Raw genomic sequence first — 27,168 nt, 5'->3', positions numbered from 1 at the left:
GACAAGGTTATGTCTTAAACTCTATCAATCCCTGGAGTATGATTTCAGCTGGATAAAGATTTTGCTGCCCCAAAAGGGGGTAGTACTACCCACATCCTCCAGTAGGCATTCTCTCTTCAGTAGTACAATTGATTTTGGTGATCGTGCAGCTTCACAAAATGGATTAGCTTGCAGGTCTGGCTGAAAACTAATCTTTTCTTCTTTCTTCAGAGCATGAGGAAGCAAGCTGTTCTGTTTTACCTTACAGCTACCCTGCTGCTAATACCAACACAAGGTACACTGCGGCAACATGCAGGAGGGTACTCAGGAGCACAGGAAATTATGCAGCTGGTGACAGCACATACTTAGACTGGCAAAAACCGACTCTTCAAAATTTTCCTGCAGACTGTAGTGAGGTGCCTGTGTCTCTGCAGGTTTCATGATTCAACCCTCAAGCTAGATGCCCATCCTACTGCTTCTCCCCAGTAAAATTCAATAAGAGACATGAGAAATCAGGATTTGAATCCAGGACTCTCACTACTTCAGGGAGCATTCTCATTGGCACACTCCTGTCAGGTTCCCTGTATTCTCTCTTCTGTCATGTAAATAATTATTTACCATAGACTTCCTATCTTCAGGAAGGGAAAGCACAGAATCTCTGTACAATCTTTTTTGATGGCCTTCTCTTTGTTAAAATGTGAATTTGAATTTCTCCTGACTGAGGAGGCTTTACAACTTCGATCTCATACTTTAGAGCAACTGCTGTTATTAAAGTGTTTTATGAAAATGTGAGCACCATGAATTCAGTCTCCTTGGCTGGATATTTAATTGAAAGTCGCTGTGAGATGTGCTCTGTGTTAACACCACTGTGCTTTGGACAGACTGGTATATTGGGCTCTCAGGGGTTTCTGTCACAGGGATGTCTGGTTACTGAATCAAAGAGGTTTAGGCAAGAGAGAAGTGCCAAGATGCTCAGCAGAGCTAAGATAACATCTCCAATCACATTCAAGAATAGAAGTATAACCTTGTAACTTAATTTGAAAAATGAAGTCTCTTTCAGAGTTCAGAATAGAAATTTGAACTTGGATCAAGTTGTATAACAATAGCGTAGTGGCTCACTATGACAAAGCGCTGATGCCAGATAAACATTCCAACTGTTGTTTGTAATTGTATTTTATGTACCTTTGGTCAGTCTTTGGCTATTCATAGTATTCCAATCAATGTCCCACTTAACCATTATGTTCTACTTTGTAGCTGTGATTCTTCCAGACTTACCATTTGGGAAAAACTTGAAATGCATACAAGAAGTTGAGGAAATATGGTCACATAATAGACCATCCAAGTGCCTCTAAAGCATTTCTCTCAGCGATTAGCAAGATCACCGAACAATACAGAACTACTGAAGCCTTTAGTCTCGGTACGCAAAGAGTGCTCTGTCCTTAGAAAGGGAAAAGTTGGCCTTGGGAAGATCCAAAAGAGACTCAGGGGTCCCATGTTTTAAGCTTTACGGGGACTTCAGTACTTTGTCTTGGGTGCTGCTTTCTAACTTTGTAGGCATCCCATACCTCCTGTATGTATTTCTGTCAGTGGTAATGCATAAAACCAGTAACGCCTAATACTAGGAAGCTAACAGACCCTCAAGCTCTGGTCATTCTCGTATTCTAATCTCAGGACCTGATCCAACGAGGATGGTGACACACTGAATGCAGCTCAGCAGATGGATGGAGTGAGTCTGTGCATTTGGGCATCTGTGGCTTGTTGCACTTGCTTTTTCTAATGACTATGCTATCTTACATGAAACATGAAAATCTGTATTGGGCAGTAAGCTGCCTGGTTAGCCTAGAACACCAAGTCTGAAGAATCTTTTCCTCCTTATTCTCCTACAAAAATTAGCAATTCATTTGTACAAGGTGAAGCAGTTTTCGTAGGAAACATGAGATGGTTAGGAAGATAGCACATGGATTTCTGCTTCCCTAGGAAGATGGAAGTAGGGTTCCATGAGGATATGCAACCTGACATATTTCTGTTCCTCTGCCGGTGTTGGTTAGGTAGTACATGGTGCCAACTGTAAGAATTACATTAATTCTTACTGCAGGGAATAAGTGGAAATTGCTTTGTTTTCTTCTACAATCTGAATAAATATTTTCCTGATTCTTGACTGCCTTAAACTCTTCCCTTGTTTGTGGAGTCTTCCAAAAGTTCTAGAAAAAATGTAGTTTTATCAGTTCAGAAAGAAACTAATATTAAAAAAAAATTCTTTTAGTAGTTCATGTGCCAGAGTAGAGAATTAGGGGCAGTTGGCAGGTCCATCAAGAAATTGTCATGGAATAAATTATTATTATTTCAATATATTTATCATTATGGCAAAAATTAGGTGTGAGTGAGGGCATTTGCTGTTGATGTTACTGTCTACTTCCAATGCAAAAGCTTTCTACTGTTTGCAACATCAAGGAAACAGTATTTTTGGTAGATATGAACAGTATTCTCTAACTTAGCTGCTTCCGGTTAAGCAAGACAAAAATTCTAAGCAACTTGTTTTTAAATACAGTGGTTAGTTGGGTTAGTTGGTTAGTAGGGGTTAGTTAGTAGCGGTTAGCTGGGTGTACCTTTCATTTTCAAAATTGATGCAGTTGAGCTCTTTTAGTATTTAACAGCTGGGGTGAGTGGTTCCTCACTCAGTCCTCCCGCGCAGATGTGGAGCTCCCTGCGAGGCAGAGCGAGTAGAAGCTGAGAGCTGCAGATCTTGTTTTCTGCCTAGTGTTGTTCTTTTTCCTAGGAAAAAATCCTGACCTCCGTTACAAGTTTTCCATCAGTAATTGCTTCAATCAAGGAGCCTAAGCGATCTGTAAATATAGATGGAGTATAATCATCTAAGCTATCATTAAAAGATTCATCTCAATCAGCAGAGCCTGCTAGCTGATTGTTACCTGAAACCTTGCAATTAACACAATGACTAGTATTTTTGACAAAATAGCTGAGTGTCGCTTGATTAATAGTGCTATCTCAGGAATGGCCTTTTCCAGTACTTATTATCATCAAAGCTGTCAGTCAGGCATACGGTATTATTTTGAAGAGATTTTACAACAGATAGAGCTAAATGGATAGATGTAAGGTAGACTTTATGTGGCTTCTGGAGATTTAAGTAACAAAGATCAAGTACTTGAATGTTTTCATGTGCTTCATGCACTGATGTAACAATAAAGAGAAAAGTTAATCCATTTTGTACAATGAATCAGAGGCTTTAAACTGAATTTGAAATAAATGCATACTAAGTAACACCCTAACCTAGATTCTGTAGAACAGTGAGGAGAAAAGTTGTTTGAATTGCAGTTAATCATTATTATTCAAGTTGCTGCCTAATGCAGAATGTATTTGCAGATTTCTTAAAAAAAATCTGCATTTGCTTTGCATTAAACTACAAACTAGTAGAATACCAGCAACTTCTTATCCAAAGATGTGATGCTTGAGCTGCAGCGATAAGGTGTTCTTCGACTACTGTAATTTTGCAGCTGGCTGGGATCAGTCTGGAGTCCAGACCTGTCAGTGAGATTTATACACAGGCCACTTTTTAATCTAGTGAAATGTGCAGTTGGATTTATTCATAATCTGAGATTAAAGCCTGTTTAATCACAGAGCATTTGGATTGTAGTTTAGTTGGTCTAAAATGTAGATGGAGATAATAAGAGGTTGGTGTGAAAGACTGTACAGACGTATAGTATCTGAAGGAAGGACTCGGGTTTCAGCTCCATCTGTAGCCATCAAATGGGCCTTCTGCCAAAACAGAGGAACTCTTGCTTCACTTGTCCCTTCAGTGGTCCTAACTACACAGTTTCACCCCATCTATAAGTCAGGCTCATCAGTGCCTACTGAGAGGTCTTTTACTTTGCCAGCTCTGTTAAGGCCTTAACTGAAACTTCAGTATTAAGAGAAGACTATTGTTAGGATCTTTTCACGGTATGATCGTACCATATGAGTAGAAGCTAGAAGACAGTCATGTTGTTTGAAGCTGATTTTATAAGAAAAATCATAAAGCATATAAACTCTGCAGGGACCTGCATTTAGTATATAGGAAGGGCAATTCACTAAGTTAAATAACTAAAGCACTGGCTATGTTTAGACAATACTGTGTACACTCGTAATTCTACTCACCCATAAGTGTGCTTTTTGCATTTTTAATAAGCTTTTATCTGGAAAATAGTTTTATCACTGAGTTCTTGCAGATTGGATTTTGTTGATCCTCTAGAATAAAGTATAGCCCTGGTGAGGCCACATCTGGAATATTGTTTCCAGTTCTGGGCCCCTCAGCTCAAGAGAGACAGGGAACTGCTTGAGAGAGTCCAGCGCAGAGCCACAAAGATGATGAAGGGAGTGGAACATCTCCCTTATGAGGAAAGGCTGAAGGAGCTGGGTCTCTTTAGTTTGGAGAAGAGGAGGCTGAGGCGTGACCTCATAGATGTTTGTAAATACGTCAAGGGAGAGTGTCAGGAGGACGGAGCCAGGCTCTTTTCAGTGATGTCCAATGACAGGACAAGGGGCAATGGGTATAAGCTGGAACATAAGAGGTTCCACAGAAATATTAGGAAAAACTGTTTCACTGTGAGGGTGACAGAGCACTGGCACAGGCTGCCCAGGGAGGTTGTGGAGTCTCCTTCTCTGAAGACATTCAAAACCCGCCTGGACACGTTCCTGTGCGATCTACTGCAGGTGATCCTGCTCTGGCAGGGGGGCTGGGCTAGATGATCTTTTGAGGTCCCTTCCAACTCCTAACATTCTGTGATTCTGTGATTTCCACACTTTTCTAAATGGATTTTGAATGCATGTTTTTCAAGTAAAAATTGGACATAATAAACAACCTTTCAGGCAGTAAAGGAATAAAAGCACAGACATGCAGCATATTAAGGTACACTGTATGCTGAAATCTGGCTGTCATCAGCCAGTGTCGACGCAAGTGTAGCTAACAGCAAGTTATATTATACAGTGCAGAAAGGTCCAAGATAGATATTGTAAAAAGGTTTAAATCTTCTGGAGATTTTGTTCAGAGAGAATGAGGGTCTGCAGTTGCTGTGACGTCCATTGAAGACTTTGTAATATATTTTGATTCCACGTGAAAGATATTTAGCCACTAATGATGAACATTCATGCAGATTTGAAGGAAAAGATGACACCTTCCACTTTCAAAGTCCCCTTCCACCGTCAAGCTCTTATTTCTGTTTCCCCCTCCAGAAAAACAAATGAGAACTAGAAACTTTTGAGACAGGAAGGTGGATGCAGAAATAGTTGTATAATTGTGAAGGTCTGTAGTCACAGCTGTGACACAGTCATGTCTCAAAACTTGAGGGCACATTTTTTATGTAAATTTATTTCTCCCTCAGGGAATTCTTAATCTAAGACCATTACTTCTGTTTGCTGAATTTGCATTGCCATCAAATGGTATTGTGCATGTATAGATTAAGAAAAATTCATGTCTGTCTTTAACAAATAGCTGGTTATAAAAATATAAAAATGTGAAACCAGGAATAAAAATCTGTAGGTTCCAACCTGAATGTCACAATTTGGAATATAAATGTTACTGTCAAAGTGAAAAACATATTCTGCCTGAACTTACTTAAACTGTAACAGTAACTGAAGTGCTACCATAAAGCAGAAACTGGGTATGGCATTAGCAGTTTCTAGGTTTAAAATTTTTACTTCCCAGCTTGTGTGACCTTGATTTGATCCTCTCAAAATAGTTCTACATAGCATTTCAGCAGAGTTGAGTGCTTTACAAGGTTAGCTTTGTGCTATATGTAGCCAGAAAAGTGTTTTCTGCATAAGGTTGAAGACAGGTTTCTGTTATGAGTCATGCTGTCACTTTGTAATGTTTATGTCTAAAAAAGCTCCCTAAAAATTAAGTAGGTAAGAGTCCTTAGAAGTCAGCTTTACTGGAAGACACCTTTTTATTTCAGAGCTGCCATCACCACCTCATTCAGAAATCCCCTGGTCAAAGGAGCTGATGTGAGCCTATCAGTCCCAACAGCCTCCTGCAGACACCTGCAGTACGTCCTGTTCCTCACAGCTGTGTATGGGTACAGGTTAAAGTAACAACTCTACGTTGGAACTCTAAAGCATTTAAAAAGGGATGTATTTTTTTTTAAAGAAAGCTATTTACACTGGCTTTCATAAGGAATATAAACAACAGAAAATGTTTAGGATTGAAAGTACCCTCTTTTAACTTAGGCTTTGTTACTCTTTTTAGCCTTCACAGGTTTTTGTATGCAACACGAGCCGTTAAAACGCATCGGACAGATATGAATCTGAAATAAGTGTGTTCCATCGTTGCACTGTCATAGATTCAAAGTGAATAAAAACCACCACATTTGTAAACTATTAGGACAAAAGCTGAAAATTACAGTATTTATCTTGAGCAAATACAAGAACTGTCTACTGCTTTTCACCCTTGGTTGCAGATTGTTCTTGAAAGGTTGAGGGGGGGTCTATTCCAAGGTAGGTTTTCTTATCAGCTTTTTTTTTTAATCAAAACCTTTTATAGCCAGGTATCAGCCACAGCTTGTTAAGCCAGTTACATAATACTGTCCTCTCCAAAAGGAAGAGAAAAAAAATTAAAAAAAGCAGTGTTTGAAAAAGCAGTAAGTTATGCAGTGGCAGCTGGTGAATTAGAATTCATTATTTCTTGCTTAGTCTCCTACTTCACTGGAGTGTAAACAAATCAGATTCCTCCACATGCTCATTCACTGTGATGAGCTCAGGGTATCCTTGCCCCTTTTTATTTCCATCTTTGCTTCTGATATTATACAACCAGAATTTATCATAAGCAAATTTAGGCTGATACAAGTATACCACCCCTTCGAAACAGATGCCCAAGTGAACACCCTCTACAAACTTTTGAAGTGTATAGCATAAATACTTGCAGCAGAAATGTGAGATTAGAATTAAATAATGTATACCCTTGTTATTTAATGTAATAGACTTAAACAATGTAAAAGAGCAGTTTCCCTTGATGTTAGTGCTCCCTACTTTCATGAGGTTTAGGGAAGAGGTATTAGTTGTTTGAGTGTTCAGTAGTAACCTAATTTCTAACTTGAAAGTTCTGTTTATGAAATAAATGTTTCTCCAGAAAGATTTATTCCACAACCAAAACTTTCATGTTGCAATTCTTTAACAGCTGTACTTTGCCCTGTGGCTCCTGCCTCATTTCCTGTTTAAACTTCTTATAAAAATAAATTCCAAAATTCCTCTCAAACATTTTATATTTTATCTGCTAGATGACATCTCTTGCCTGAATTTATGAAGTAAACTGCCATTTCCTGCTTAGAATTCTTAACCTGTTTTATTGAAACTTCATGCACAATCAGAGACTTTACAGACTCTCTAACTTGCAATCTCAGGGGTAAACAGTGAGGAACAGCTGTTCAAGGTACTTACCGGCAGCAAGCCCTGGTTACTCCAGTGGGCTAGCCTATGCTTGCCTATTACATTCTTTTTGAGATTATAAAGTTACTGCATGCTAACATTTGTAGTTGGGCTGAAAGTAGCAGTGATGAGGCAATAGAGGAAGCTGTCTTTCAAAACAGAACTTCTATCCTGGATGAAAGTTGACTATTGTAATAGTACGGTTTTGAATGAATTTCTCATGCTTTTAAATCATTCAGACTTTGGGAGAAATGACTTGTTAGATAGATGAACCAATGATCAGGATAAAATATTTTAAATGCTTTTCCTTAGTCTATAGTTTAAGCAGGACATGCTAGTCATTTAATAAAGAATTCAGATTTTCCTTCTTCAGAGGATAAATACACTCTATGTTAAGACTTCGATTTAAAATCGATAATTAAGAAAACAGCAGTCAATTTTAGGGCAGTTTTTTTTTATTTTCCAAATCTAACAAGATCACACATTTAACTATGGTAACATTCAAAGTGTAGAGTCCTTTGCTGTTTTATTTTAAACTCTGAAGGAACAAAGCAAAAAGTGATACTTTAAAAAGTATATTGACTTTTTATTCACTTTTATTAAATACATATTTACATTTAGGAAAATGTCTATCCCTTTAAAGTACTAATTTAGATGAAGTTATCCATTCTATAAATCACATATGCTTGAAAGTATGCAGTGCTCTCAAACTTCAGCGGCATTTACATGAAAAAAAAATTCAATGTTTTCATTAGAAATGTTAACAGTATTTCATAATATATTGCAAGCTAGATGATTATTTCAAAATAGCAGGCAGCACACAAGCAGAGTTTAATTTTTAGAGCTATGTAAGATTACTCTTTCCAAAGCTGTAGTTCTTTATGTCATTGGAGCTATTTTACTGATTAACTGGTGAACAAAGAAAAAGACAAAACAACATCAGGAACAACTGGAAAAGTCCTACACTCTTAAGGCATCCTGAGGAGCAGATAACCAGAACATCAACATGAAGGAATAATCTGCATACCTGGTCCATTTTCTGCCCACTGGAAAAAGCCACACTGGTTTTCTCTACCAAAAGGACACACAAAAAAGTTCTTTCCATTATTGGGACCAATCTTCAATACAGTCTTCATAACACATCGTTTGCCATGGTTACAAAATGGAAAATTCAAGTCAGCCCACTGCCAAAAGAAACAGGTTTTAGGCACAGTTTTAGCATATGTGATGGGTATGAATTCCTTGTTTAAAAACTGGCAATAGAAACAGACCTACAGGGGAGTCCCTAAAAGAAACTTTTTTCTCTCTTTTGTGATCACTCGTTTTAGACTTTTCTTTAGCATTAATTGCAACTGCATGCACTTGACCTGGTATCACTTTAGCTGGTTTTAACACATATTTTTCTTCAAATGAAAGCATTATAGTCATTACAGTTTTGAGTTTGTCTATTAAATACACTCCAAGCAAGGAGCAGCAGCCTCCAGCTGCAGCGAGGAAGGTCGGGTTAAGTATGAGTGCGGCAGTGGAGGCTTTCAAGATTCTGCCTAGACAGAAGCATGGCTGATGCCTAAATCTAGAGTTTTCCACAGTCCTTCTTCAAGCAAGAGGCTGATCTAAACAACTTGTACAAGTCCCTTCAGACCAACATTTCTGCTGTGCATCTGTTTCACATCACACAGAGGCATATTAAGAGCATTTGCACAAGCAGGTGTCTTCTCAGCATTAAAAGTAAGTAACACTGTAGGTCTGTAACTACTCTTATGCTCTTAGTTTCAATTCAGTGTGCCAAAGTATTGAAAATTACCTCAAATTTTAAACATCCACAATTACAGATTACAGGGGCAAGGAGGCTGCAAGAAGAAGAGCTTATTAGAAAACAGGCCATCAAGTTTTATACGTACTTGAAAGTAGTCACAGCGAGTTTCCCTGGGTAGAGGGCAGGTATAGAATTGCCTGCCCTTGTTGTCTCCATCCTTCCTCACAACCTTGAGGCTGCAGGGACGGCTGTGTTTACTGCAGTGAGGATGGCCCGTGCTTAAAGTACGAATGGCATGTGTCACATGAGCTCGAGGTGTGCTGTAATGACAGGTTACAGAATGTCAAAGGGATTCCTCACACCGCAGCCAAAGAACTCTATCCTACCGTTACACTAGCTCGGTATACTTCTACACACAACAGCCAGAAACTTACTCCTTTAGCGCACTCTTATTTGTGTGCCTTTAAAGCTGGATAATAGCTAGCAGTGAGTAGACAAAACTGCTTTTCTTGCAGGTATTAAACCAGGCTCCCCAGCATTAGCCCACATTTTAAATTATTTCAAGGCACTGAGATTGCAAAACAAAATAAATATTACCACTGCTATTATACTGCCCACCTATTCCAACATATTCTAAAAGAATATTCTGTTCTCAGAATTTACCCAGAAGTTTACTGTAACTCAGAAGTTACAGTAATGTTCCAAATCATATTTGGACCAGAAGTAATCCAGCTCAGGGAGTGGGCCAGTGTTCTCTGAATGGGGTAAAGTTTCTTCCTTCCTTATGACTGAAATAGTCATAGACTACCTGAATGCAATATTTAAAAATTTAAAAACAGTAACATGAAAAAGGTTAATATTCTGAAGTGTATCTTGCCAGTATATTTACAGAGCAGACAAGCAGTGACAAAGCTTTAGTGAAAAAAGAAAAGATTAATTAATTCATTCTTGCTATCAGATTAGGAATTCTGTTCCCTTTCATCTCTGGAAGATTGCAGTCCTGCAGACATGAACAGTTTTCTTCCAAGACCTCATTAAAACAGAAGTTTAAACCCACATAATTTTAATGGGTTTTTGTTGGATTTTTTTAACATTTCAGCTGATGACTTGCTGTAACTACCTGTTACAGTGAGTGTCTCATTTATTCTTGGCACTCCTATGTATTTTGCCTCTATTCTCAGTTCCTGTAGTCCTCTTCTGAGCAGCAAGGAGAAAGTGTATTCATATTGGCTAGCCAGTGAGATCCTGCTTCAAAACTGGTGCTTCAGCAATGCAAGAAATAATTTCTCTATTTCAGAACAGGCACGTGACTAAGAATTTTGTAGTGTATCATTAGTATTTCACATTCACCTTGCATAATTTACCAATGTGAGAGATCTCTACCTTGCACTCCCATTACTGTTGTTTGTGTCTGCCCAACTTTTCCTTGGCAACCCTAACAGGTTCTCACATTTCTCTTAACTAGACAATGGATGTATAAATAAAAGTTCAGGATGGGTAGAGTGTTGAAGTAGTTACCTATAAGATGAGGAGGAAAATGAAAAGAAAATAGCAATGGGAGATTCATCAAAGTACCTGTACACAGCTTTGTATTATAGAAGAATGTTGAAAACTGCTAGTTGACAAATAACTTTAATTAGACTATGTTCCACTCCCTGCCTGCCGTCGTCTTTTACAATGACTTCAAGATCTCTCTAAGCAGACAGCAACTACAGCGCTAAGACCAGACAACTCCTTAGGCTGTGCTTGTTCACCTACTAGAGCTTTACTGTCATACCCCATGGGAACAGCTAAACTACGAACAGCTGTTCAGTTAACAGCGGTACTGCTAGATGCCAAAATCAGGACTTCTCCAGGGACAGCCTTGGTCATTCAGTGCTTTTGAAGTCTGAGTGTAATTTTAGTTACCCAGGAATAAGTTACCTCCGGCAGAAATCCAAAGACAACGTCTGAACCCAACAGCACAGTATTCCATTAATCTTCAGTGAAAAATCTGGTTTAAGGGATTTATAGAAAGACTTGTTTACATTTTGGAACCCATACCTGATTGCTGTATTATATTGGTGAGGCAAGGGTGTATGATCAGTTTTCTGTTTCTTCTGTACGTGTTTGAAAGAGAGAGGCTGCTGATAGGAGGACGATGCCACAGCAGTTGCATGTGTTGAGCTTCCCCCTGACTGGCAGACAGTGTGTTTGATTTGATTCCAACTGTTTTTTGGAGCAACACACTGAGAGTTCCCATCAGATATTTGGGTATCATCTCTCAAAACAGCTTTGTTACCAAGATCTGTTAAGACAAGAGTTGCAGTTCCAAACACAGCTTTCCTATTGATCTTTATCTCTGTGCTTGGTTTTCTGAAATCATTACAAGGGTACTTCATTAAGTCGTCCTTGAAGGCTGCAGAATCTTCACCATTCTCTGTCTTTGGAACTAAAGAAAAATAAGTTATTGGTTATAATCTGCGTTGAGTGATACATTTCTGATCTGTATTCATAAGTCATCATACAGGGAGTGAAAGAGTAAATTTACCATGCCATCTGGAAAGATCTCAAAACCTGTCACAGATTAGACATAGTACCAAATTTCTTAAAATAAAAAAGCTTATGTAGTTTGGAGTCCTGTACAACATGAGTTTGAAGATAACATTACTATTGCTTGTACAGGACCAGATGGGATCATTACTCTGTAAATGAAAGCTATTGGAGAATTTACCATACAAAATTGAATTTGGCCCAAATACAGGAATTAAAATATCTGAAGTTTTCAAAATAACCTTTTATAACCCCAGCACTGGGAGATCACAGGCTATGGTACCTCCAGCAGTAACAGATTATCCATTTTTAAAGTATCATTTTGCATTTGACATAAAAAAGCCAGTCCTATGCTGCAAAAAATAAGTATTTTTTTTAAAATAATTTTTTAACAGTGTTCCACCAAGTCTAACACATCTTCAGATTCCAGGCCTCTTTTTAGCAATGGCATATAGCTGAAGAAGTGAAATACAGAAGTATAGAAGGAACAGGGGTTTTTTTTACAAAGCTTCAAATAAAGCATTTGTGCATGTGCAGTTACGTATCTTAAGATCCATCTGACAGTATTAATTCCAGGATAAATTTTAGTTGGTAAATCTGAGCCTCTAGACAGCTTAAAACGTTCAGGCTTCTGACAATGATTTTGCAGGAGACTTATGGAAGATTAGCCTCTGCTGGCAACAAGTGTCATGCAAGGCACAAAGACATACTTTTATTGATTGCTGGCCTGAAGAAATAGACTTCAGCTAGCGGGTAAGAGTTTCACACACATCACTCCATTCATAAAAGGACTAACTAGAGCGAAGCAATACTTAAAAAAAAAAAAAAAAAAAAAAAAAAAAAAAAAAAAAAAAAAAAAAAAAAAAAAAAAAAAAAAAAAAAAAAAAAAAAAAAAAAAAAAAAAAAAAAAAAAAAAAAAAAAAAAAAAAAAAAAAAAAAAAAAAAAAAAAACAAAAAAAAAAAAAAAAAAAAAAAAAAAAAAAAAAGCATTGGAACTTATTTTATAAGGTCTGAGATCAGTACCATAGTCACTTCTTCATAGGCAGGGAATTTGGGGGCCCTTTGATTAAATATGAGTCAAAAGACCATCAAAAGCTATTGGGAATGTGATCTTTAATTCCCATTTCAGCACATATACTTCAAGTAATAGAGTTAAATTGAGTGCACTTTTAACAATAGGTCTTGGAGCCTACGTAAAAACATTAATTCTTCTTGGATGCACAAAGCCTGTATCTTCCCTACAAATACATTTTCTTTCTATTTTGCAGCACTGGAGCTAGAAAAATAAGTAAGTTGTAGTATGCAGATTTCACTACACAATGCAAATAAATGGAGTATTAGTTTTTGAGGTAAGAAAGTTTAAGCTCCAGTAAGATACAAACAACAATTTAGGTAAGAAGACCAGAATCTTCCTTATTCTGAACTTGGGAGGAAAAACAGCCCCCGACAAACCTGACATCCCTTTGGAAAGGGTACCAAACACTGCTTTGTTCACATGAAAGAATGATAATTACTTTTCTGCCCCCTGGTGATTTCTCTATCAGACATATGCTGCAAGCTTTGTGATGATTATAAAGAGATTGGAAAGACTGGTATTTTGTCTCACTCCTTGCCTCAGATAAAAACAAAGGGTCGGTCACTGCAGAGGCTTGTCTATAGAATCCCACCTGCACACAAAGCTGGAAGACACTTTCAGGATATAAAATAAGAAAGTTTCTGTGATTGTCTGTGTAAGATTTCCCCAAAATCTGACTTTAAATTATCTAAAGTTACATACATACGATTCACAATGAGACACTTCTATAGTTGTAAAAACTGCATCAAAACTACAATCCTCTCCCTCCCCTAGAAGAGGTTCCAGGCAACCTTTCAATACCTTCAGGCCTTGAAGTCAAGCAGGCATCACAAATTTCAGCAGAAGGCTTGTTTATTAGGGTACAGCGCATACACGTCCACTCCTCTTCAGATTTCCGAGCTACATGTTCATTAGAACATGACCCCCTGCCATATGCCCAGCCAATTAGGCTATTTCTAGTTGGCAGTTTGCTGTGAAACAAAGGAATGATGTTAGTCTTTTGTGACGTGTCTTCTACAAATTGCCTTACACCACGATGAGCAGGGAGGCACAGAGCTAGAGAACAAGCAGCACACAGTGTTATGCCTGCCTATCAGACCTTGGACAGCATGTCAGGGCTCAAGTTTTGATTATTTTTCTTTTACCTCAAGGGCAAATCTTCCCTGATGTTGCAAAAGTAATACAAATACAAATATTTAAATGAAAGAGACAAAAAGTTAGTAATTAACTGATGTGCTCTCCAGCACAATGCCCCAACCTCTTTCAAATTCCCTACCATTCTCAAGTACTGCAGCAAGAAACTTGGCAAGAGTGACTGTTTCAGTACCTTACCCCATCCTTTGTACAGAACGCTTCCTAATGAATGCATTACTGGCTAAGACCTGTACAGAGGCCAAACTTCAGAAAAGCATCTAGCAAACAAGTTTGGTTGGTTTTTTTTCCTCTCATTTATTTAAATTTTGTTATTGTAACAGCCAACAGAACCGAAAACCTGAAAAGTTAGAAAGTCTTTCTTGTGTGCCACCGTTTCCTGGAAAATATTTAGGAGCCTGTTCAGAATCAAGGATTTTCTTTTTTTGGTGTGTGTTCTTTTTTCTCCTCATCAGAAAGAATTCAGGAATGTCCTCACTGTGACTGGTGAGCCAAAGCTGGACTCCAGACTGAATTTTACTTATTTTTTCTGTAAATGATAACACCTCCTGTGCTGATACACTGATTTAGAACTACAGGAAGACTAAGGATTGGAAAGGAGGATAATGAGAACTGCTGCCATACCAGAGATCGTGTGCTGTCAGAGGTAGCACAGACATTACAGTAGCATTCACCAAAATATTGTGGCTAGATAACAAAACAGCTGAACTCAAAGTGTTAAAAATGTGTATTTTCACCACTATTGGATCAGTTTTTCTACTCTGCTATCAAAGATGCATTAATAGACTAAATATATTCAGCATATCATGTTTTGGAGTTTAATTCCATGTCATCTCCCTGGTCTGTCGTATCATTCCACATCTTGCTCACTTTGGCAGATGAAATATGAGGAGGAAAGTGTATTTTTAAGATTCAATATACTTTTGCATTTAATGAGGTAAGCTTATAACAGGTATTTTCTTAATTCTTTTTTCAGTTGAGCAAAATCATAAGCTACCTAACTTGACCTAAGAACCACTGGGTTAAATTCTACAGTTTATGATCTGTAGCAAGTCTGTCTGATCACACGGGCTCCTTTCAGTTTTCAAACATGAAAAGCTTGGAATGGCAGATAAACCGCTTGAGCTGCACATACTTTTATTTGGTAACAGTTACTGCATAACAGAAAACAGAGCAGCAGAACACACAGACCTGACCATCATGATGAGGACAGCACAAGAAACAACCTTTTTTTTATAGCTACCATTACCATATTTTTTCACTTATACTACTGTTTAATTATTTTTTTTTAAAAAAAAACAACAGAAAGGACAAAAACCCAACACAAACCACTACTTGTTCTAGAACAAAGAGAGAAAGAGATTATTTTTTGCCTTGCATCACTTTCTAGTTATCTGACTCAACAGAACGCTGCTGTCTTCTACCCTTCTGCAAAACATTTCTCATTAAAATACAGCAGATTGGGGTTATCAGCATGTGAAATATTTATCTTCCATGCTGGAATTTTCTATATTTGATCTGTACTCAAAGGCAACTTTTAAGCTTTAACCAAAATCACTTCAGTCATCTGAATCTTGAAAGAATGTTGGAAGTGGGAGAGGGATTTATGTGTTCTGTAAATCTTATCTAAAAAAGATGATATATATACACACACACACTAATGAAGGCAAAGTTTGCAAACTGAAGCAGCATCTTCTATTGGATTGTCAGACCTCAGTGTAAAGAGGCAAGATTCTGAAACCTCAGATGAAAATTTTCAAAAATAACTTACGTATGTAAAAGTCTGAATAAGGTGCTCTTGGAACTTTTAGCTTTTGACCCTTTGTGATATCAAATGCATTTTGTGCTTTTATAAAATAAAACGAGTAGAGCTGCTGCTAGCACAATCTATAGGGAACTGAAGGGGCTATCCTACAGAAAGAGAGACACAAATTCCTACCTTCCTTATGCCATTCAACTCTAAACTTCCGCGCCTATCATACTGATAACGCCAAGAATAAGGGACAATTTTTCCAGAAGCAGTAAATAATTCTGAGTATTCTGAATTGTTTTGTAATTCCTACATTCAATTAGAGTAATAGCTATTTCATACCAGAAGGGGCCTTTGAAAGAAAGAATACCAACGTATAAAAGCTTTTAACCATTTTAAATCCCAATGGCCAAAACATTCTTCTTCCATGAAGTCAACTGAATTTAGATATAAAATGCACAATGATCTGTTCTGTTTGAGAAGTGATGTTATCTTTCTGTAACAGCAGTTTCAAAATAACACTTTTAAAAGTGTTACAAAGGTACCATCATACCTAACATTGACAAGCTGGGGATCCACATTTTGACATCGAGAGCAGAAGTAAGTCATCCTGCTATTCTCTCCTAAACGACACACAGTGATCTTCCCATTGCACTGACCACAGGCTGGGCGCATGTATACTTTGTAGTGTTTGTAGAGTGGTGACCCAGTTTTGCGGCACTGAAACAGAATATGTTTGAGACCCAGTATGAATTTTATGTCAGTTCTACAGATCAGCTGAAGATAGAATAAAAAAAACCCTAGTAAACTGACAGTTCAGTGACTACATAAGTATATTTAAGGCATAATCATTTGTATTTAATTTTCTTCTATTAAATGAATTGACTTTAAATCAGGTATAACAGTGTCTGGAATTCTCCACATAATGGAATAAAAGGCAGGAGACAGAAAATATCCCAACATACTAGCATCATGCAAGCAAACACATGCTAAGTTCTGCTGGACCACCTGGCTCTGACTGAGCACCAATCACCCTTGACCTGGCACTTGCAGGGGTGTCCTTAAAGGGCTGATGAGCTCCAGTCAATGCAGCACAGAAAACAAAAATAAAACAGAAGTAAACCACAAAGCAACGCCACCTTCCCTCACCCCAAAAAGAACCAAAACCACACCACAGAGCCAGCTCAGATCTGACGCTGCAATCTGGGTTATTTAACCTTCCCAAAACCCAAAGAACTGAGCCACACAGAAACATTCCAGATGTTCTGCAGGAGTCAAGTAGCACCCAATAAAGTTGCTCAGCTTCATCTCAGCACTGGCCCTAGCAGACAACCTGACTTATGACGGGCCACTTGGCACTATGGTGAGCTCCCCAGATCCAGGCAGAAAGTCAATGTGCAGGACAAGCCCAAAGGGCACGGTGACCTAACAAGTCTCCAGAGTGCTGACAAGCAGGCACATTTCATGAGGCAATTCACATGGAGTCAGCATAGACCTACTCCAAGCTAAATTTGGCAGGAAAAAAAACCAAAAATAAAAAAAAAACAGACAAAAAAACAAAGAAGAAAAGCCCAGTAGAGATGGAGCCAACTGTGCAGAGCTACGCACGTTTCTGCATTACGATCAGAGTTCTCCAGGCACAGTTCAAGCACCACCACAGCTGGCCCAGCAACACCAGCCCAGACCCGTCAGGGTGCAATAGCTCTAGCTGCATAGTGTGTGAAGATGCTTGGAGGTCTCCCAAAATACTTGTGTCTCTGAGCACAGCATATTTGCTTCTGCTGTGCTCTTATTCATCAGCCCTGTTGAATGAGAATGTGTTTGCCTCTACAATCTAGTAATTCAATCAGAAGGAATTACTATTGTATCTTTGCAAGAATATTCACAAGCAGTTTGCTTTCTCCTCAAGATTGCTGCTCAAGGTTTGCAGTTAGTTTATTAGTTTCCTCTCATTCAGTTATTTGAAAACCAAACAAAAGCAACAGCTTTCTACACAAACACGATTTCTTATCTCTGCATCTGTAAAGTGTTACTACAAACAATATTGTGTGATTACTACAAACATTCTGTAACACTATAAAAACCGATCAAGCACTACCCCTCTTATCAGCCTATTTTCATTATGTTTTCGTCTTAAAGAGACTTGGGGAAGAGGCTAGCTCTCCTTTACAAGCACTTGACTGACGAATACTTGCTAAGTGCAGATTATAGAAGTTTTGGAAATGGCTGAACTGAGCTACAGAAAGTTCCAACTTGTTTGTTTATTGTCAGTTTAAAAGCCCATGATACATTTAAATCTTAGTATTATAGTTGTTGTAGAACCAGATGCTATCTCTTTACTGGTAGACTTCCCTATGAAGTTTGAGAATAAGTAGTTTTCCGTAGCAACAGACTACTCTTCAGTGGGTTGGGGGAAAGCAGAGATTTAAGAAAACTATTAAACAAACGACACTTTCTAGCCTTTATGACTGAAAGATGCTATTAGGAAAGTTAGGTGCCTTCCTCCTAGCCTACCAGGAAATAATTTGTAGCAGCACTAGCTCTTTGCCTTTCATGAATACCAACAGAAACAGACAAGAATTTCACTGCCATGGTGCCACTTCCAGCACCTCAATGTCCCCCTTGTAGTGAGGGGCCCAAAACTGGACACAGTACTTGACATGAGGCCGGCCAAGCGATCCAGCCTATCTAGATCCCTCTGGAGAGCCTCCCTACTCTCAAGCAGATCAACACTTCCACCTGGCTTAGTGTTGCCTGCAAACTTACTAAGGGTGTACTCTGTCCCCTTGTCCAAATCATTGCTGAAAATGTTAAACAGGACTGAGCCCAGTACTGAGGACAGCCCTGGGGGACACCACTCATGACCAGCCACCAACTGGATTTAACTCCACTGACCGCAGCTCTTTGGACTCGGCCATTGAACTAGTTTTTCACCCAGCCAAGCGTATGCCCATCCAAGCCAAGAGCAGTCAGTTCCTCTAGGAGAATGCTGTGGGCGACAGTGTCAAATGCCTTATTAAAGTCAAGGTAGACAACATCCATGGCCTTTCCTTCATCCAACAAGAAGTCAGAATATATTTAGTCAAGCTTCATAGAGGAAGTCATGTGAATTACCTTCCTACTTCCCTGAGGCAATCTCTCGTTCCCAGTTTGAAGAGTGACCTTTATGTTGGCTTACATGTACATATGTGCTTAACCTACATCAGTTCTGACATGTTCACAGTGATGTTACAGCGCATGTACAGCAAAACTATACTGGTCCTCAGGCAGCATCTGCCAAACTCTTCTGTTGCAACTGGGCCAAGCTGTGCTCATTCTTATAGCATGGACTGTCCCACCTTTCCATCATTTAACAATTCACAGTTAATAAACATTACTATTTATGGCCACACTTGTCCCGTTGCCTCTTTTCACTGTTTTCACTAGATGATCTGATATGGCTAACATGGCAGAGTCAAGTTTTGGAGGTTTCTTGAGAATGTGCCAATACCTTATAAAAAAGCAGGGTAAAATCACGTGTCATTTTCACCAAGTGACGTATATGCTCATCTGTCAGTTGGCAAACCTGTAAGGCAAGGATGATTTTTAGAATATTACGATGCTAAGGAACAACAGCAGAATGACCTACAATGCAGGGGGCACTCCAAACACCTTCAGCTGATGTGGAATTGCATTGCTTCCTGTTACAATAACTCTCTGACTTCACATTATATATATATAATCTCAGTAAAACAGTACATTTTTACATTCTATACTACACAAACTCACTGTGTGAATACCAAACAACGTACTTTGCCTCATCCATGCAAAACATAAGGTAAAAATTTTGGTTGTTCTCCTCTATATTGACCTAAATTTTTGATCACAGGAATCATGTGGCATTAACAACTTGGTTCCCTCTTAATTTACTCATGGATTATGATATAACCCATCTATCATCAGAGACTCTTTCCTGTGAGAGATCTTCAGGAAACCAGTAAGCCAAAGGCATCACAGTTAGAGACACATCAACTAAATACACTTTTGTTAAGAACTCACAATTTTGTCACGTTTTTCTTTCCTCTGCCAGCTCATATTGCAGATACAGTTAAAATCCAGACTGAACCTACAAAGAACTTTCATAAATACTATGCTTGAAAAACCTTTCCCTTACTATCTTCACTGGCTTTTCTTTACATTCTGTTTAATCAAAATCTGTTCTGCAAACATCAGACTTCTTTTCAACCAAAGTTTGGAGATGCACGCTTGAGGATCTTAATCAAAAAAAAAAAAAAAGTATGGTAAACAATAGTAGAAAAGCAAATTATTCCAAGCTAGCAAGACAGGAAGTGGAAGAAGCAGATGCAAAAATAATCAACTCGACCACATAAACTATTTTGGAAAATAACTGAAAAAACTAAACCTTAGCACTCTTCACCTTCCTTTATTTATAGGCTTAAATTTAATGGTAGCACAACAGGATGCCAAAGTCAGGATTTGAAACTTAAATGAATTCCCTACTAGGGAGAGGTTTAAAATTGTAAGAGAGAAGTCTTAGCCCCACAAAATATTGTGTGAGGTGGGAGTAGCAGCAACAGGTTCCAAGGTACGCCATGACAAGTATCTTCAGTTATAACAATAAAACAGTAATTTAGTGTCTTAGAATAACTCAAAGAATTACAGACGACAAACCAAAGACAAGATGACAAAATGTTAGAGATATTTATTTATATCCTTAATACTTTGGTGTCATTAAAAACAATCTTAGACATATCACCCACCTTAACCGCTGGATGAAGACCACTGTCAAAAAGTGCTTCATTTTTTATGATATTTCCCACTCCAGGTAATACTGCTTGATCCAGTAACACATCACACAACATGCGAGTTTTCTGCTGCTTTATCTCACTTTCTGCTCTTAAGTGGCTAAACTTTGGAGAACAGACATCCAAGCTTTCCATCACTCTCACTTTCTGCTCACTCTCAGATGCATTTCTGGAAGACCAAATCACATCAAGATTTATTTTTATTTTTAATTATGTGCTAATGTAGCAGTATAATTTTTAAAACAATGCATGAAAGTAAAATAGAACATTATATGCAGGTAACAGAAACCATGAAAATACCAGTGACAAGAATAGGAACAGGAATTACATTAACCTCCCCTCCCAAAACCAGGTCAATGATATGTATATGGTACATGCATCTGGTCCAATATACAATTTTGTTCATCTTAGTTAAAAAAATAATTGCCTGGTCCTTGCTTTAAAGTATTTTCAACAGAGAAAGAGCATGTGTTTGGACCATCCACCATAACTAACTGCATGGTTACATGGTCCAGTAGTTACAACATGACAATAAAAGATACATTTTCTTAAACCCTTTTTTATTAGGCTAAGCACAATCATATATTGAAGAACAAATAGTTTGAAAATAATATAGTACAAGAAGTCTCAGGCTTACATAACCTTTTAGGTTTTGTAATATTAAATATGCATACAGAAGTTACTTGAATTTACATGCTCCTTTTCCCTCAAGAGCCTCAAATGCTTTACAATGAAGCTTTTTATGTTATATTAGCAGTGAGAAGTACAATGCTGATGGACAAAAGCATGAACATGAATTAGAACAACTATACCAATTTGCTTCCAAAAAGAAAGTAAAAATTAAAACATAACCTTAGAAGCCATAAAAATTTGAAACCAGTAATCATTGCAGGTCCTTATCCATGTTAAGGAAGTGAGACTTGTGTGGACATTAAAGGAGCAATGGGGTTCAGCATTCAGATGTAAGAACAGAATTAAATCCAACTTTCATGCCCAGTCTTGACACTATCTAAGAGACCATGGTATAGAACTACCTTGGCTGTATGTAAGCTCTGATACAAAAGCAACAAGATTAAATTACCATACAAATACAGTATGTTTAGAAAGCTTTGTTTCTTTGTATCTATGATGCCTTTCATCCAAGCACTTAATTTGTGGGATTTTTCACTAGGTTCTTAAAATAATGTTATGAAAAGAAATAATCCAAGCTGTGTTTAATTTCGTTAGTTTCTGCTTTACCTGTACTCCACTGTCACCTCAAAAAACCAGATGGTATCCTCTGTAAGCTGTATCTCCAGAACTGGCAGTGCTCCATTTCTGCCTTTGCTTCCATCAGGATTAATGCACATGGAACCATTCATACCAAAGTGAATCCTTGGAGAGAAAAGAGAGTTCTTATGGGTATTTTAGCAATGATTCCAAGCATTATACTACTCTATTTTGAAGTTATGAACTATTACCTACCCAAGTTAGTATGTGTGTACATTAATTCTACTCATTAAGAGTAACACGGCAGCACACTACTTGCTTACACAGTGCTCAATTCCCAAAGAAGAACCTTCCCCAAGTTCAAACCACACCAAGACACAGCACTTCTCCAGTGGGCTTCATAATTCACTATACAGAAGTCAAACCTGATCATTAAGCAACACACTTTTCTGGTGTATCACCCTTAGAATTATTTTCATTTGATACACTGGTCTTCCAAGGCAGGTTCTTACGTCCTCAAGAAAGCTGAAAGAAACGAAGCTGCTTTACCAGACAATCTTCTGTTAAATCAAGAAGACACCTGGCATGGAAGGAAAGATTTCAGTCCCCATATTGCCAACACTGTTATCATATCAAAGTTACTTCCAATAACACCATAAACAAAGTAATTAACATTTGCCATATGTTGTTTTCTGCTTTTCTTCACCTACAACCAAGGCAAAACCTGCAGGTCAATTAAAAAATAATAACAGAAACTGAAAAATCCACAGATGGTGACGGAGTGGAACAGACTCTTTCAAGCATTTCTTTTACAGATCACTAATGCTTTAAGAGGTCTTACATTTTATAATATATTCTACTGGGAGCTAGAACACTTGAGCAAAGGACAAGTTTGACTATGGTCTCATAGATTTTATTTATAACAAATTCACCTGGTACATACAAGTCCTAAATAATCATGATAGAGGGAGTATCCTACTTCTATACATTGATTATCAGAAAAGGTGGATTATTTTGAAGACATTTAATAGATTAATAGATTATGAAGACATTTAATAGATTAAACAACACAAATGACCAAAGAAACACATCAAGTGTGCATTTCCTTTTAACCCCTCTTCATTGCATTTCAGGAAAGACAGGCATTTTAAATATTTACAGATAGAAAACATTTCATTAAGCACAGTCTTAAACTCTACATAACTTCCTCATAGAATTTATTCACCAAGTTTTTTCCATTTTTAAAAAACGTGTCTTTCTAAAACTCTCTTCTTAAAAGTCAGTTCGGGTGATACTGTTATTTCAGCCACTTTAATTACCAATAGCCATTTTCAAATGCCATGAATAGTACTGCACAGGCTTAACTACTCAAATTTCTTAAACCTGGTCAAATTTATTTCTAAACAACACTCTTGCATCTTCCTAAAAATGGTAATGCACTAAATTCTTCTAGAAAGTTATTTTTAAAGAAACAGCATTCCTATTAATAGCTGATGTTTGGATTTTTTACCAATGTCTAGTAAAAGACACATTAAAAATCACAACTGCTAGCTACCTTAGTGACTTGTCAGTTTATGACTAGAAAAAACAGTCATTGCTAGACATTTACATTCACAAGCCTGAAGAAATTTACAAAATTTCACTCCAATGCCTCTCATTACCTCCGATATCCTGAAATAAGGCAAAACAGAAATCTTCTCATTTCAATTACAAATAGACAAGCCACACTAATTAAACACAAGATCCACTATCCAGTGATAAGTAATAGTAAGGAGTTAATGATTTTTGTTGTTTTAAAGTAGAAAGATGAGGTTTTAGAAGTATTTAGTGCTACACAATATTGTGAGGATCTGCTTTTATCTAAAGCATTTCTCCCCATAAAAATAAAGACTAGCAGCAGCACAGTCAAACTATTATACAGAGATGGCACAAACAGCAATAATTCATATTATCAAGTTCTAAAGGCCATGATGTAACTCCTAGTCAAGACAGTGGATGTCTTTCCTTTGAGGGATTTGCAGTCCACAACTATTTATTTTCTAAGAATATTTTGGTGTATTTTCAGTTATGCAGAAACATATGTGCATTACCAGTTTTCAGAAACTTTTCTAAACCATGTATCACTCCAAATTTTCATTAATATCATACTACAGAAACAAAATTCACGACAACGTCTTTCACATAACTGTATAACTTCCATGGCAAAACGTGCAGTCCCATGCAAGTCTCTCCTGCACAACTCAAAAGCATCAGAGATTTTTTTTCAACTTTCACTGATTATTTAAGTGACTTTCAAGGCAAAATTTAAAAAAAAACCAAAACACCTCAGATTTTAAAAAACCCTTGACTTTATTCAGTGACTTTAGTGTCCTTGTTTAAACAGACATCAAAAAGTAAAAGTACAAATTTCTTCAGAAGTTGTCATCACTCATTTGTACTCCTAGAAAAACTTCCACTGCCCACCACTGATTTACAAATATACTGTACTGAACTTTTTTTGCTAATTGCTACCCACAACATGGTAACACTTCCAAACTACCTTCCTCATTTGCAAGCCAGGCAAGCAATAGCCAAACTGTATAAAACAATTTCATGGTCAGGTTATCTTCTCCCACCAGGCAGTCATTCGCCCTTGAGAAAAATCTAGGAGCATAAAATCAGTTAATTAGCCCCCCTGCCCTTGTCTTTCACAAGACATGTCTGACTGACATTATACCAGCACGACCACCAGCTTTTAACAGGTAATCTCAGCAGACGAGAAGATCTGGTTTTGTTGAGAAACTACATACAGATATAGAACCTGTGTATCAGTAACACCACTCATGACAAGAAAGTCCTATATCTGAGAGTTGAGTTTTCCAATCAAATAAGCGATATGACTAAAGGGACTACAATAACAAAGGAGGCTACAATAACCGATGAATTGATGAAAGATTTAAGCTTATTATCAAATGAAAACTGAAAACTGAAGGCTGTTTTCATTAAATATAGTAAGTTATGGCATTGGCTAGGAAAACATGACAGCATAAATGTATACACACAGCATAGTTTCGGTCTGGTAATTTTTTCACACAAGTTGATTATCAGAGCAATTGAATCATTAAAAATTAAGTACAGAATTCCAGTCTAAATTTCTTAACGGAAGTTGAAAGAAATTGCTAGTACAGTTTGTGGTGGAAGACATTAAGTAACTGTGACTGCATGCACTTCTCTTGAGTTTTGTCCCTAGAAAACGCAATTTCCTGTCTGAAACAAAACATTCCAAGGAACAGGTGTCCTTTTCAAATACCTTTACATGGATTCTTAGACTAAGAATAAAGACATAAACTAGATGAAAGTGTGACTATATACAGTATTTCTAGCACTGTAGAGAGGCTGCTGAGAAGCTTCTCTGTAACACTAACTCTCTGAAACTCACATTAGCAAGAACAAGATGACCTTCCAAGAATGTGAATGTATAGGAAGCCTTTTTCCTGCCTCTTACCTCAAAGCCTTCTGATCAAAATACATAAAAAGTTCCTTTCCCAATGTCTCCACACCCCTGTAAACACGTCCAACAAGGAAATCGTGCTCAGAGGTTCTCTCCTCACATGCAGCAATCTGGAAGTGAGTACAAACATACACAGATTAAAGCAGAATTTATACTACTTTGATTCTGGCATCAGTACTCATTAAGCAAGTACCTGTATGAAATAAATTTTCTCCTTAAGCAGCTCTATCAAAACCAATGAAAGACAGTCACTATTACTAATGCTATGTTAACTTAGTTCATTCTTTTCGAAATTGAAACAATACATCTTTTTTATCAAGGTATTTTGTGCATTTTCCTTCAAGTTATGAATTCACAATGAGTTTCAGACTGATGTGAGCTAAACAGGCATAGTTTGTATATTAAATACTTGTCAGAGTGTAAATTCTACCATTTGCAGACCTACATCCTTCTCCAAATGCCTCTTGATAGAGTTTTTAGCCAAGCTATTAACATGCTTTCAGGATTTCCCATACTGCATTGTGTATTACAGAAAAGCATCCCCTGAACCCAGAGAAGTATTTCTGTCTTCTAGGACACTACTAGAGGACAAGAAAAAGATAATTCTGAGAATGAACTAATAGTCTTTTCTTGCTCAGCACATGAAACTCTGCTGAAATTCTAAGAAGGGGCCTCTACAGGTTATCTGGTCCAAACACCTGCTGAAAGCAGGATCAACTTAGATCAGGCAGCCCAGGGCCTTATCCAGTCAATTTCGGAGCAGCTTCTCTATGGACCCTTGTTCCAGGGCTTCACTATTGTCACGATGGAAAATTTTTCCTAATACCTAATCAGAATTTCTCCTATTGTCTGCATCTGCTGCCTCTTATCCTATTGTGCACCTCTGACAAAAGTCGAGCTCTCTCTCCACCGTACCTTCCTTTTAGGTAGCTGAAAAGAGGAATAAAAGCCCAGTTCTATTAGCTGCTCCTCATGCATCACGTGCTTCAGCCTGCTGACCACACCAGGGGACTCACTCCTACTAGGGAGTCGAAAAACGGACACGGTAACCCAGATGCAGCCTCGCAAGCGCTGAACATGGGTAAGAACCACTCTCCTCAGCATGCTGGCTACACTGCTGTTAGCACAGCCTGGCACAGGGCTGACCCTTTTCCTTTGAAGAGCATGCTGGTGATTTGGACTCAGCAAGTACAGGACCTCAGCTCTTTTTTTTTTTTTTTCTGTGGAGCCATTTTCCATCTGACTGGCCATCACATGACATGATTCCGTTTCAAGTTCCAGGACTCTGCAAGCCCTCCAAGTGTTGAACTTCCTGCCAGCCCATTTCTCTCAGTCTGGCAAGCCCCCTCGACCAGCACCTCCAGGTCCTCAGGCTCTGCTGAAACCTGCAAGCAGTATATTCACCATATATTCATCAGAGTATATTCATCAGAGCCCTAGCTGCAAGGCACAGATACCTGTACTGGTGGTTCAATCACAACACTCAATTGCAATGCAAATGTGTATGAAAGTGATGCTGGCAAATGAGCAAGGCTTCAGCTAGTTAGTGAAATCTCAGAGCTACTCTCTGTAAAATCTCCCACTATATTATTACCTTGAAATGATATACATTTAGAGGGCTTTATGGTTATTACTCTGTCAAGTAGAAAAATAAAAATATATTTGCATAACATCAACATCATTCACTGTGCCTATTATCAAAATATGAAGAAAGCAAAGCTTTGCTCTCACATAAACAGTTCATCCCTTCCATTAAAAGTATTAAAGTAAGTCAGTGAGCAACAAGGTTTATTTTAAAGCTAGTCAAGTTTGTTTAAACTAAACCAGCGCTAGAAGTGACAGAGACAGAAAACCAGCTTGTTTTTTCACAATATTTTAAGTCAATTTCATACCACTTTATCATCAGGTGAGCCCTTACAATCATTGTAGTATGGATTCTCTTACCAGTGTAGTCTTCAGCAGTGACCCAGGCTTTAGCCATGCTTAGCAGCCACTGTGAGATGAAAGAAG

General features: G+C 37.9%; 1 protein-coding gene across 1 annotated transcript; it reads right to left on the bottom strand.

Moving 5' to 3' along the window:
• Positions 1 to 8,390: 8,390 nt before the first annotated feature.
• Positions 8,391 to 26,262, bottom strand: NEIL3 (nei endonuclease VIII-like 3 (E. coli)). Its single transcript, XM_009872391.1, has 10 exons — positions 26,074 to 26,262; positions 25,153 to 25,268; positions 21,699 to 21,833; positions 20,415 to 20,628; positions 19,145 to 19,219; positions 16,208 to 16,374; positions 13,554 to 13,723; positions 11,189 to 11,576; positions 9,291 to 9,465; positions 8,391 to 8,573 (listed from the first exon to the last, which is right to left on the bottom strand). Exons 1-10 carry the CDS (start codon positions 26,260 to 26,262, stop codon positions 8,391 to 8,393), a joined length of 1,812 nt encoding a protein of 603 aa, XP_009870693.1.
• Between the last annotated feature and the right edge of the window lie 906 nt (positions 26,263 to 27,168).

This window comes from Apaloderma vittatum, unplaced genomic scaffold (genome assembly GCF_000703405.1).
Source record: "Apaloderma vittatum isolate BGI_N311 unplaced genomic scaffold, ASM70340v1 scaffold38826, whole genome shotgun sequence".
NCBI classification, from domain to species: domain Eukaryota; kingdom Metazoa; phylum Chordata; class Aves; order Trogoniformes; family Trogonidae; genus Apaloderma; species Apaloderma vittatum.
Note: the sequence above shows the minus strand (reverse complement) of the source record. Positions and strands in the feature narration are given on the sequence as shown.